Source organism: Mauremys reevesii, linkage group 6 (assembly GCF_016161935.1).
Source record: "Mauremys reevesii isolate NIE-2019 linkage group 6, ASM1616193v1, whole genome shotgun sequence".
NCBI classification, from domain to species: domain Eukaryota; kingdom Metazoa; phylum Chordata; order Testudines; family Geoemydidae; genus Mauremys; species Mauremys reevesii.
The window spans coordinates 100,282,794-100,295,110 of NC_052628.1; the positions used below are offsets into that span (position 1 = coordinate 100,282,794).

Genomic DNA, 12,317 nt, shown 5'->3' on the forward strand with positions numbered 1-12,317 from the left:
TGCAGCTCCCATTGGCCAGGAACCACAGCCAATGGGAGTTGCGGGAGCGGCACCTGCGGACAGGTCAGGGCGCAGAGCCGCTTGACTGAGGTTCCGCATAGGAGCCGGAGGGCAGACATGTCGCTGCTTCCTGGAGCTGCTTGAGGTAAGCGCTGCCCAGAGCCCTGCACCCCTGACCCCCTCCTGTGCCCCAACCCTCTCATCCCCAGCCCCACTCCAGAGCCAGCATCCCCCCATGTCCCAACTCCCTGATCCCCCTCCTGCCCTCTGAACCCTTCGGTCCCAGCCCAGAGCATCCTCCTGCACCCCAAGCCCCTCATCCCCAGCCCCACCAGTCTGCACCCCCCAGCCAGACCCCTCACCCCCCCACACCCCCACCACCAGCCCCAACCCAGAGCCCCCACCAGCACCCTGAACTCATTTCTGGCCCCACCCTGGAGCCCACACCCACAGCCGGAGCCCTCACCCCCTCCCACACCCCAACCCCCTGAGCCAGCCAAAGAGTGAGTGAGGGTGGGGAAAGTGAGTGATTGGGGGGATGGAGTGAGCAGGGGTGGGGCCCCAGAGAAGGGGGGGACAGGGGCGTGGCCTTAGAGGAGGGGCAGGGAAGGGGGCGGGGCAAGGGTGTTCAGTTTTGTGCGAGTAAAAATTTGGCAACCCTATCTGAAGGACCGATTTGGAATGAGGCCAATGTGCTTCGTATAGAAAATTATTAATCGATTGTTCAGAGGTAATATTACTACTGTCCATCAGGATGAATGAGGTCTTTGTGTGGTACAGGAAAATTTTTAACTAACTGAAATGAAGGCCAGATATTAATCTGGATAAATGAGGTTTTCAAAAACTGTGTTTTTTTAAATGGATATGAGAGACCAATCTAGTACCCTGTGCCTGGCTCAAATAGCTAGCATAGGCACTAGGAACGTGAGGAGAGAAGTGGGGAAAGAATCTTCCTTCCATGCCCCACTGGCCCTGTAGACATGTCTAATGGCTAGAATGGCCTACACCGGTTGTTATGTGCCCTACTTCCCATTAGGGAAGGAATGGAGGTTGTGTGCCCTGGTGGATTCCCCAGCTCTGCATTGCTCATGCCCCATTAGCTATGGATAGCCTCTCAGAAGTCTCCAGGCAGGGGCATGTACCGCCTATGATGCCTCTTCACATACAGCACCCGCTTGTGTCACAGAAACCCATTAACTTTCACCCAATTCTATTTTACATACAAGGGGTGGGGGTTTTAGGATGTTTGTTTTAAATTTTTCAGTGATGAGGTTCCAGGCACTGGGAGCTGATGCATGAATACAAAGATCATCAAAAAGACCTCATTGGCCAGTCAAAATGTAGCTTTAGATAATGTGTGTTTATAAATATCACAGCAGAATTCCCAACTCAGTTCTTTCCTTAGATAATACAATTTTTATTTGAATAATATTATGAAAAGGAAATTTCTCTATTTAGATTGTCTGGGCAGTTCTTCGCATGTGTTCGTACAATAGCTAGTACAGTGAGGCCTCGATTCTGACTGAGGCCTCTGGGCACTACTATTATGTACTTATTAATCATAGCAACAGTAATACTTTTCTAAAGCCAGCATAAATACAAACCTTTTTGGGTCATAACCGTACAGAAAATAGGAGTGTAGATGAAGTGTAAAACAGAGGTGTGCTATAGTCGTTTATGATTACACTCTAGGGGAATCTATAAAATGACATTAAAAGCAACTAGTGCTTCCCCCAGTCTCCCCCAAAATTTCTAAGGCAGCAGTAAAACAGCATATGTCAGTAATAAAAATAAAATGTCTATGACATTTTAAATGTTATCGTACTGTCACAGTGGAATAAAATTAGCTTGAAAAATGATCTAGAGGGATATGATGCAGTTCATTATGTATAACAGCAACAGCAGCAGTTTCCCAGTGTTCATAAAGGTTTTTCCATTAAATTTACCTCCAGTCAATAATTAGGAGTCCACAAATAAACCTAGGCAATTAAATCAATACTGCTGGGCAATTATGTTCCAGAGTCCTGGCTCAATGGCACAAAAAGACACTATATCAAACTGCAGTGATCTGATGCAATTTTCTGCAGGACATTTTCTCACAATAAGTGCAGAAAGTAAGCCTGAGATGCCATATCACAGATGTGTATGTGTACATAGAATATAAATGTATCTCACTGTGCAAAGTCTACATTTTATTCTGATTAGAGTCCTGACAAAAAGTTCCCATTTTTTCCACAGTTATATTGAGCATTTCAGATCAGAATTTTTAGAAACATGTATTAAAAGTAAAAACAGTATCCACCAATGCACAAGACCTGACTTGCAAATTGTAAAGGGCATATCCTTCTCCATGGACTACTCCCAGGTAGGGTCAGGAAAGTCCAGGATTTCCATTCATAGTTTTCTTCATGTCCATCTGTAGGAGGCATGATTTAATCCCTCACACAGAAGAGGAAGCAGATCTTAACCCCCAAACCAGCCAATCCCCTGGTATCCTCCAGGCTCTTGCCAAAACTTTTTCTATGGCAGTTGGGCTGCCCTGTGTCTCCCACACCCCTACAATCTCTGGCAGGAAAATGGAGCAGGGATGCCTCACAGCACAGAGAGGGAAAGCAAGTAAGTTAATGATGATCGAATCACCATTAACTTACTCACTAAATTCCCATGAGTTAGAGACGAGGAAAGTGATCCTGCTGAAATCAAGCAGCCCCTCCTCCTTCCCTAGCTTAAGTTCCCAGTCCCCTTGGAGCCTAAACAGAAAGAGGTACTTGGTCACAAAAACACCACTCTCCTCATCCTCAATGCCCTACCCTCTGCTTGTGGTGGTGGAGAGGATGATATGGCCCTTTTATTTAGTTTACTTTTATGATCTGCCAGGCGCAAAGGAAAAAATCACATCTGAATTAAGAAAGAATATAGTCCCCAGTATGAACCAAGCACATCATTTATTCCTACGACTTACTAAAGTTTATGTTTAAAATTTCTCAAATCTGAAGGAAATGTAGGGACTACAGTTGTTTTTCTGTTTTGTTTCAGTTTTGCATATAGCACTAAAACTATTTAAATGAAGCTGTACTGCTTGTGGCCAGGCCAATTCAATTCTATGGGTATTTAAATCTCATCGGCAGCAGCAATTAAGCAGCCTTAGTGGTAGTATCTTCTGATAATGAATGAAGAAAAACAATCATCATTTTAATAGATGATTATGGGATTTAATCTTGACACTGACATTTTTTATTTTCTTTAATTATTATTTGCTGTTTAGAAATGACTAGCCTCTGAAATGGCTTTCAAAATATTTTTAATTATCTGCTTTCTTATTAGAAATGAAGTATACAGCTTATGCACTCACACTACTGCATATACATTTACATTTATAAACCAAATATTTGATTTCAGATATTAGATGCATGTAATCCCTATTCAGAAGGTAACTAAAATATAATAAAAAAGTTCCAAGATCCAGTGGATGTTGTCAGTGATGTCCAAACAACAACTGACTACAACTAGAAAAGCAGGGCTCTCACCTGCCAATAAACTGCCCTTGATCACTTACAAGAGGGGAGCATCCCAGCAGACTATGTCTGTATTAAAAAAAAAAGACTTGAAAGAGAAGAAAAAGTATCACACAGGTCACAGCGGCGGTCTCAGAGGACCCCTCAGGGATTTCAACTAGTCTCAGCCTTGTCATCCTCTATGCAGCCTTCCACTCTGCACAGAAAATGTCGATAGGAAAATGTTTGAGGGGCCTCTGGTGGAAATTTTTTCATTCTTTCTGCATTGACAGGCTGCCAAATCAATATTTACTTCCCACTAACAAGCTGCTCGAGGTCTCAGTAGAAAATATTGTAGAGAATGCGGGAAGACACGGTAATAAACAGCTGTCTGGCTGTGAGGAAAACATGAATTGACTGGAAACAGGTCCATAGTAAAAGGTCACTGAAACCCATGAACTCCTCAGGTGTCCATATCAACTACTGACTTTAAAGGCACATAATAAAAAATCTCTTTTTCCTAAGAGGTATGAAAGAATGGATCCTTTTCACTCTACCAAGCATACAGACTGACTCAATAATTTAATTAATACATTTGTGAAGATCTGTGCTTGTTTTCCCCAGATTCTTTTCATCCGTTAAGGTAGCTAGTACAAATATGGTGTTAACTTCTTCTCTGTCTCATGTAATGCCTCACAGTTAAAGAGAAGTAGAAAAGAAACATCAGAAAATAAGAACGTTGCACTGCATGAATGACTACTATTAAAGATATATAATTAGTTAGATTAGGAAGTTTTAATTCATTAAGTGGATAAATAAAACATAGTACCTGTCCTTCAAGAAGTTTCTGTATGTAACACAGCCATTCCTTATCCTTTTCAACTTCCATTTTAGCTCTTTCTGTTTCCTAAAAATAGAATAAATATGAATTACATAGCATTTTGCTACTGTTATACTCGCAGAAGATACTGGATAGTTACAGACAACCATAACTGCATTTTTGCAGACCAACTGAGCAGGGCCGCCCAGAGGATTCCGGGGGCCCGGGGTCTTCGGCGGTGGGGGGCCCTTCCGTTCCGGGACCCGCCGCCGAAGTGCCCCGAAGACCCGTGGCGGGGGCCCCCCCGCCGCCGAATTACCGCCGAAGGGGGACTCGCCGCCGAAGCGCAGCCCAGTCTTCGGCGGTAATTCTGCGGCGGGGGGGCCCCCGCCATGGGTCTTCGGGGCACTTCGGCGGCGGGTCCCGGAACGGAAGGGCCCCCCGCTGCCGAATTACCGCCGAAGACCGAGCTGAACTTCGGCGGCGGGTCCCGCTCCGTCTTCGGCGGTAATTCGCCAGCGGGGGGTCCTTCTGCCCCAGAGCGGAAGGACCCCCCGCCGGCGAAGACCGGGAGCGGCAGAAGCTCCTGCGCCTGGCCCCGCAAGAGTTTGCTGGGCACCCCGGAGCAAGTGAGGGACCCTGCTCCAGGGCCCCCGAAAAACTCTGGTGGGGGCCCCCGTGGGGCGCGGGGCAAATTGCCCCTCTTGCCCCCCCCTCTGGGCGGCCCTGCAACTGAGTAACTGTATGTGTAAATGGGGACAATACTTTGAAAACTGGCTGTCTAAATTGGATCCGCAAAATCTTTGAGGGCTTCCATTGCATCTACATAACCTATATTTGCACGTGCAACTGGATAACTGCATGCCCAGTTCTTCTTTGAAATACACTTGTGTGTGAATGAATATATGTGCAAATTTTGTAAGTGCAATTGAGGAAGTCACTTTGGAAGTTTGGGATCTACACACAGATTAATAAAATAAAATACACATGTGATGTATACATACAGTGCAAGTATATCAGCTGTACATTTACATTTCCTTTGTGTCTGTATTAGACACAAACACTTAGAATACACATTATATCAAAAATATAGGACCCTATTCTGATCTCAGTTACACTGAGGTAAATAAGGAGTAACTCCACCGAAATCAATAAACCTACAGAGGTGTAGAACTGGTGTTAAGTGAGCTAGAAATCAGACCTATAATGTATTTGTGTGTATGCAGTCTCTCTCTCTCTCTCTCTCACACACACACACTGCAATTCCTTTAAAAGTGTGGAACACACTCTTTGTGGCTTCTACAATGTGGAGTGCTAACAGAACTAGTCAAACTAGTCACAATGTGAAAGTATCATCACTACTAGTCAACATTTTCCAAGTAACAGCACACTCACACTTTTTATATTGGTATGTACACACAGTCAGTCTACATCTTTTTTACTCACTAGCTAGCTTTATTTCAGCTTGAGCAACTAAGAAAACATAATATTTATCACAGAATGTTTTGATGATGTCAAATCAAATATTCTGCCATATAACTGTAGAATAGGCTCAAGAAAGAAAAACAACAGGCTCCCTATTATAAAACACCCGTTTAATAGAATCACTTTAATAGTTACCAAAATTAGAGAAAACATGCACAAGTAAACTGATTTTGGTATGACATACATTCCAAATTGCTTCATTAGTACTGAAGTCCACCTTCAAAATGAATGTTGTGTGTGACATTATCAAATTTCCTCATGAAAAAAGGAAATTACTAAGGATTTTGAAATTATTAAAATCTCTGCATCCCCATGTTCAAATCAGTAAATTTATTTTTAATGTACGCATTTAAAACGATCTCCGCTATAACTCTGCCCCTTCTATTTGTTCCTTTATTCACCGGTTATATTTTGTCTAAATCTTAGCTTGTGAGCTCTCTGAGGAAGGCACTGCGTTTGTGTTCTCTCTTTGTACAGTGTCGAATACAGTGAGGTCTTGATCCACAATTGGGAGTTCTTGGGTGCTACTGCTATATTAGTTATAATAATAAATAAATAAAAATGTTGGGCCACATCCTCAGTTGATGAAAACTGTAGTAGCGCCACTGATTTCTATGGAACTGCACCAATTAACACCAGCTAAGGATATTCCCTTTATCCTAAAATAGTCCTTAAAATAGCTTACCTCATCATCTTCTGTATCTAGCATCTCCGCTAGGTCAGTCTTTGAAATATTAAGGATAGATGCTGCCAAGGACTGGGCTCGGTGGACAGACTCTTTGGAAAGATACCTGTTACATTCTCTCTCTTCTTGTATTTTTTTAGCATGTCTGATTCGCATTCTCAGCTCCTGTACATTACGCTGTAACTCTCTGGTTAAGGCCTGGAATATATGAGAGAGAGAAATACACTACTGTAGTTTTGTGAAAGTGCAAATGCGATGAAAGATAAGCTTTAGGTTGTAAGCACCTGAGGACAGGAATTCCTTGTCATTTCTGGTCACTGTTCAAATAGTAAAGTCTGAAACAAAAATGAAGAAGTAGATGCAATATAGAAAACAAATGAAATTTAGCCTAATCTGGTCATTCCGCTTCATATTTTTGTTAGCTGTATCTAAAACTAATTACCTGATATCACTCCTCTTAACATAAAGCATATTCACAGAGCCAGCAAAGAGACTGATACAGATACCACTGATTTGACTCTCAACCCTTTTCAGATTAAATGGGACAAAATCACCTTTAGAGTAACTTCACTGATCTCAATGGAGTTACACCAGGACTGGATTTGCCCCACTGTGTTCAAGCAATGGTACCAGTTAAGCTGATCTGCAGGTTGTCACATCAAGTAGCAGAAAGTTGTCTTTTTCTCCAGAAGTGGGCACTATGCTTCCCACCATGTGACCACAATGACATCACTCAAATTGTGTTTATTAATTCCTTCCTTCTTTGTTCATTTCTCCAATCCCCAGTCACCAGAAGTAGTGATTATCAGTCTGCTAATTAGTGGCCACATACTTAAAGCACATGTAAGTGAAGAGCAGAAGCCCCCCTCCCCGCAATCTGGTGGCTGTACCTGATGTACATCCTGCACATTTTTATAGTCAAGGTTTAAACTGGGATTTGTGATTTATACACAGCTGGCTGATCATCTGGACCTAGCCAAGCCATTAGAGTCTATGCTAAGCTGGTTTGAGCAGGTAGTCACTTTTTTGATTGTATATATTTTAAAGCTATTAGCTCAGAATGTACATAAGCAGCCTGACCCTGTTCCCACTGAAGTGGAAGGAGGATCAGGTCCCAAAGGAAGGCTATATAAGAGATTACTTTCCAAATCCAAGCCTTAAAAGCATAGGGCATCAGTGAAGATTCAGCTCTAGCCTCCCTTTTCTGCTTTTGAGAACATTTAGAACTAGTTTTAAGCTAGAGAGTAGGATGCCTGATCTTGACAAGATAGCATTAAATAATTCAAACCAAACCAAGCATGGTTTTACTGTGCTCATCCTGGAATTCAGTTCATATGTACCAGAAAGATGTTGACAAATTCAAGGGAATTCAGAGAAGAGCAGGCCATGGCTAAGAGATAACTAAGTGGGATATGATTTAAAAAATGTGACGATAGTTCAATATAAGAGGCAAAAAAGAAGAGGCGCTATTTAGGGTGGTCTAAAGGGGGTTACTAGTTAGGAATCCTGGGATAAATTTGAGAAAAGGAAAAGTTGGGGTGATTATCAGGGAAAGCTTCCTGACAGCTAGATATATAGTATTAATTTCTGAAATACTCTCCCCAAGGGATGTGGACATGGTGTGAGCCCCATCACTCAGAAATATATAAAACAAGACAAAATACAAGAAAATATACAGTAGGAAACACCCTACAGTGACCAAGAGATGGCCTCAATGACCTAATAGATCTTTTCCATCTCTAAACATCTCTGATTCAATGGCATAGCATCCCAGAGACTACCGCTAAGCCACCAGGCTGACAACACAAGTGATTTTTTTTTCCAAGTGTGACTTTGTCAGATGCAGAGAAAGATGAGTGGTATTTAAAAATTGCCAACTGGGGAGAGTTGAGAGAACAACGGTAGCTCACTGTCAGAAGATCCACCTAGTGTACCCAAGTGGCACCATGAGCCAACCATTAGGACTGCAATTGTCAACAAATAATATCCTGGGTGTGTTTAAGATTGGAGAATAAGGGTTTTCTTTTGATCATCATATCCAGGATTATTTTTAATAAACTATCTTTCTCCAGCCGCTGAAAAATTCCTGAAAATTCTTTCCATATTCAGAACTAACAAGCACTGAATACCTTAGTCTCATATAAAATTGATTGCAGTATTATGAAGCCTGTTTATTGGCATTTTGGGTAAAGTACTCTTCAGCCTTCAGTGTAATCAAAACACTGTTAATGTATTTGAAACAAATCTTAACAGATTTCTCTGATCCCAAGATCTATTCATTATCTTCCTGTTAGTTTCACAATTTAGCATTTTGCTACAACTAGTTAAACTATCCTTATTACAAACTTGCATTCCCCCAACACGGATTCTGAAGGTACATCTACACTTAAAATGGGGTGTAGAGTACAGGCACTGCACTACCCCAGTTAGCACGGGTATAAACAGCAGTGGACGGTGAGGGACAGCTTAGGTGAGTAGAGTGGAGCAGAGTGCCCTACACACCTGAACCCTAGTGTATATACCCCACACGGCTCTCTGCTTGCCCAAGCAGTTCTTCCCATGTTTACATCTCTATTTTTAGCAGCGTAGTTGCCCGCTGCCTCCCTGCTGTTGGAGCCTCATCTCACCGCAGTGAAAGGCTCCAGCAGCAGGGAAAGGCTCTAGCAGGGGGAAGCAGTGGAGAACAGCTCTGGCATTTCCCCACTGCAAGAGCTTTTCCCCACTGTCAGAGTCTTTCACTGCCACTTGTAGCTGCACACCACAGTGACAAGGGTGGACTCAGCCTGCTTTCACTGCAGCGAGTAGCTACCTGTGTAGTGTCTGTACCCTACACGCTGCCAGAAGTGTAGACAAGGTGCGGTGCATACAATGACAGCAATACAGGTATTCCAATCTGTCCAATGTCAAAAATAGCAAAAGGATTCCAGCTCCTGTGGTATTTTCAATATAATGTCTTGAGACAATGTATTTCCATAATATTTCTAGAGCTGACCAGCCAGCTGGCTGGGGGGAAGTCAGAGCATGGGATCTTCAAAAGAATCTAAGGGAACTGGGCCCTATTCTCTACTGGCCAAATTAAAAGTAGCTGTGTAGGCACTGCTTTAATGTTACAGCTCAGGCTCTCAGGCCTCCCTATCCCTGTAGGCTTGAGAGCTTGAACCCCAGCTGAGCCACAACTACATGGCTATTCTTAGCACGCTAGCACGAGCCCCACTAAACAAAAATCGGTGGATCCAGGCTGAGGCAGATGCATTTCACGGATGCAGCGCTGACCTATCCGAACAGAGCCAGGAAGCCATTGTCCAACTGATTTAAACAGCTAACCAATTTCTAACAGGGTTTGGTCTCTGTTGAACCAAAGTCCAATACAGACTGTACTGAAGGTTCAGATTTACTCTGGTCTGAGGTTCCAAACTAATCAAGCATTTCCCATTGCATGTTTTACAAATTTAAATATTTTGAAAGAGACAGCACTATAGCCAAACCTGCTGAAGTGAATGCAGGATATGCCTTTCATGTAGTATTCATGTTTGATGACACCACCTTTTATTAGTATTAGCGATGCTAGTACTTGCTCTTTCTTTTTGTTTTCCTTTGTCTCAAATCTAGGGGCTATTTTCTTGCTCAAGTCATTTTCCCAGCTTAGACGTTACTGTCAGATTTATTCCTGTGGGACATACTTAGCTTCTACCAGCCGACTGGAGTGGGAATCCCTGATTAATTCCTGAAAATGGCTCTACAACACATCAGTGCAATTGCTACTGGGCCAGCTATATATAATGCAATAGTTTAAATCTCCAATCCTTTTTAAGCAGGAGGAATTGTCACATTAGCTATAAGCTGCATGTAGTTATATAAATCTTATAACTATGTATTACAACAACATGCCCTGCAGTTATCATTACAAACTAATTTCCATTATAAACCTTGTTTCCATATTTTCCTAACTTTCTGAAACATTCATTTTTTGGGGTGAAATTTTCCATTCTTAGTCCCTACAGAAGGTGACTTTTTTTTTAAAGTTTGAGCAATGTATCTTTTGCCATTTTTGAGGTCTACAAGGATGAAAATATTTTATTACATTTCCTATTTTTAAAAATGGCCACACATTTTTACACAGAGATTATTTGGAAATGGTGTAACTTTGAAAACTGGATGTATGGTAAAGTGTCCACACTGAGAAGTAAATCCATGACCAAGGCTGACAAACACTGACTGGATAATAATAAAACTTCCCATTTCCCCCTATTCAGAAAAGATTATTCCCATGTAGGGGAGTAGATACTATGGATTTTCCCCATGCAAAGGGCTGGGGGGTTTCAATCTGCTAAACACTCAACATTACAATTGACAGGAGTTGATCTTGGACCATTGCAATGGTACTTGATGATGGCCTCAATGCCTACAACTATGGAGGTACTTACCATGATTACTTACATAAATGACCCCATAGCTGTCTGAAGAATCACTTGCATGTGGAGTCCTTGATTTATATGCATAGTCAAGGTAACCATGTGCACAAATGTAGGGAAGCAACTATGCAAGCAATGAGTGCATAAATGAGCCTCTGCTTTCTAAAACAACACAGCCCAGAAAAATCACCAGAGTCATGAAATGCAAAAGTTAAGATTCCAAAAGCTGTGTTATCTTAACTATGTTGCAAATCATGTAATGTTTTCTAGTCCACTATTTAAATATGTATTTTAATAGTTTATTCTTTTTGTCATAAAAGATATATACTATAAAAACATTTCAAGATGTGCAACATGGCCCTGTTAATATTTCAACGGTAACTCAGACTTTGCATTACCTTATTTCTGGTGACTAACATTTAAACCTTAATGACATTAACAAGGTTTTTGTGTATTTGAATAGAATTTGTTCATTATATTGATCAGTATGGTTCTGTGGTGAAGGCACAAGATTGGGACAGAAGACTTCAGAGTTCTATTCCCAGCTCTGCCACAGTCATCCTGGGTGACCTTGGGCAAATCACTAAGGGGTACATTTTCAAAGCTGACTTCTTGAATCTAGATGCCTAACTTTAGACATCTAGGACCTAATTTCTAAAAGTGTTGTGCACTCATAGCTCCAGTTGACTTCAGTGGAAAGTCAGACCTAGGTTTGTAAAGCTGGGCACCCAGAAACTGGGGCGTGCATATTTAAGACCACTTCTGAAAATGTGGGCCTTAAGAACTTCTCTGTGCCTCAGTTTTCTCCTTCTGTAAAATGGAACTAGACTTTTCCTATCTACAATGAATGTCATGAGGGAACCTCTCTGTGCCACAATTTCTCTTTCTGAGAAAAGGAGACACTAACATTTCCTCAAATGAAAGTTGTTAGGCGAAATACATTAATATTTTTGAGGTGTTCAGATATTATACAGTAAATTCAATTGATGTAAGGCCTGTACAAATAAATACTTTATACAAGTGTTATACTTTATACAGACTCTAAAATGCATGCTGGTTACAGCCTTGAATGGAGGGCAACACATAGCTACGCCACGACAGAGAAGCCCTGGGAAGGAACTGCAATGTAGAGTACATATAAGCCAACCGGGGATTGGGAAACAACTCTCTGTGGGCAGGTTACTCCATAAAGGCCCACCACAGGCTTTCTGAATCACCTGAGTTTGGCCACTGTGGACCACAGCTGTGATCTGGTATGGCAATTTCGATGTCTCCTCCCACTCCTGGATGTTCACCACCTTTTCAAACCACCCCTTTTACTCTTGGAACAGCCTCTTCCCTGGTGGTGGCTAAGCAAAGTCATCCAATGATGATCCTCACCTTTTTTCTATTGTATTGTTCCCCTTGCTGTTTGTGAGCTA

At 42.0% G+C, this 12,317-nt stretch overlaps 1 protein-coding gene across 11 annotated transcripts in view; it reads right to left on the minus strand.

The window, feature by feature from the left end:
• CNTLN (centlein) overlaps window positions 1-12,317 on the minus strand; it is a 275,778-nt gene that overhangs the window by 15,076 nt on the left and 248,385 nt on the right. For 9 of the 11 annotated variants that reach the window (XM_039544616.1, XM_039544618.1, XM_039544614.1 and 6 more), the window contains 2 exons: window positions 6,485-6,682; window positions 4,324-4,401 (listed from right to left, as the gene is read on the minus strand). In XM_039544616.1, coding sequence (XP_039400550.1) covers window positions 4,324-4,401; window positions 6,485-6,682 — 276 coding nt within the window. Of the gene's footprint in view, window positions 1-3,292; window positions 4,187-4,323; window positions 4,402-6,484; window positions 6,683-6,768; window positions 6,820-12,317 lie in introns of those variants that run through there. The other 2 variants (XM_039544617.1, XM_039544622.1) reach the window with 2 other exon arrangements.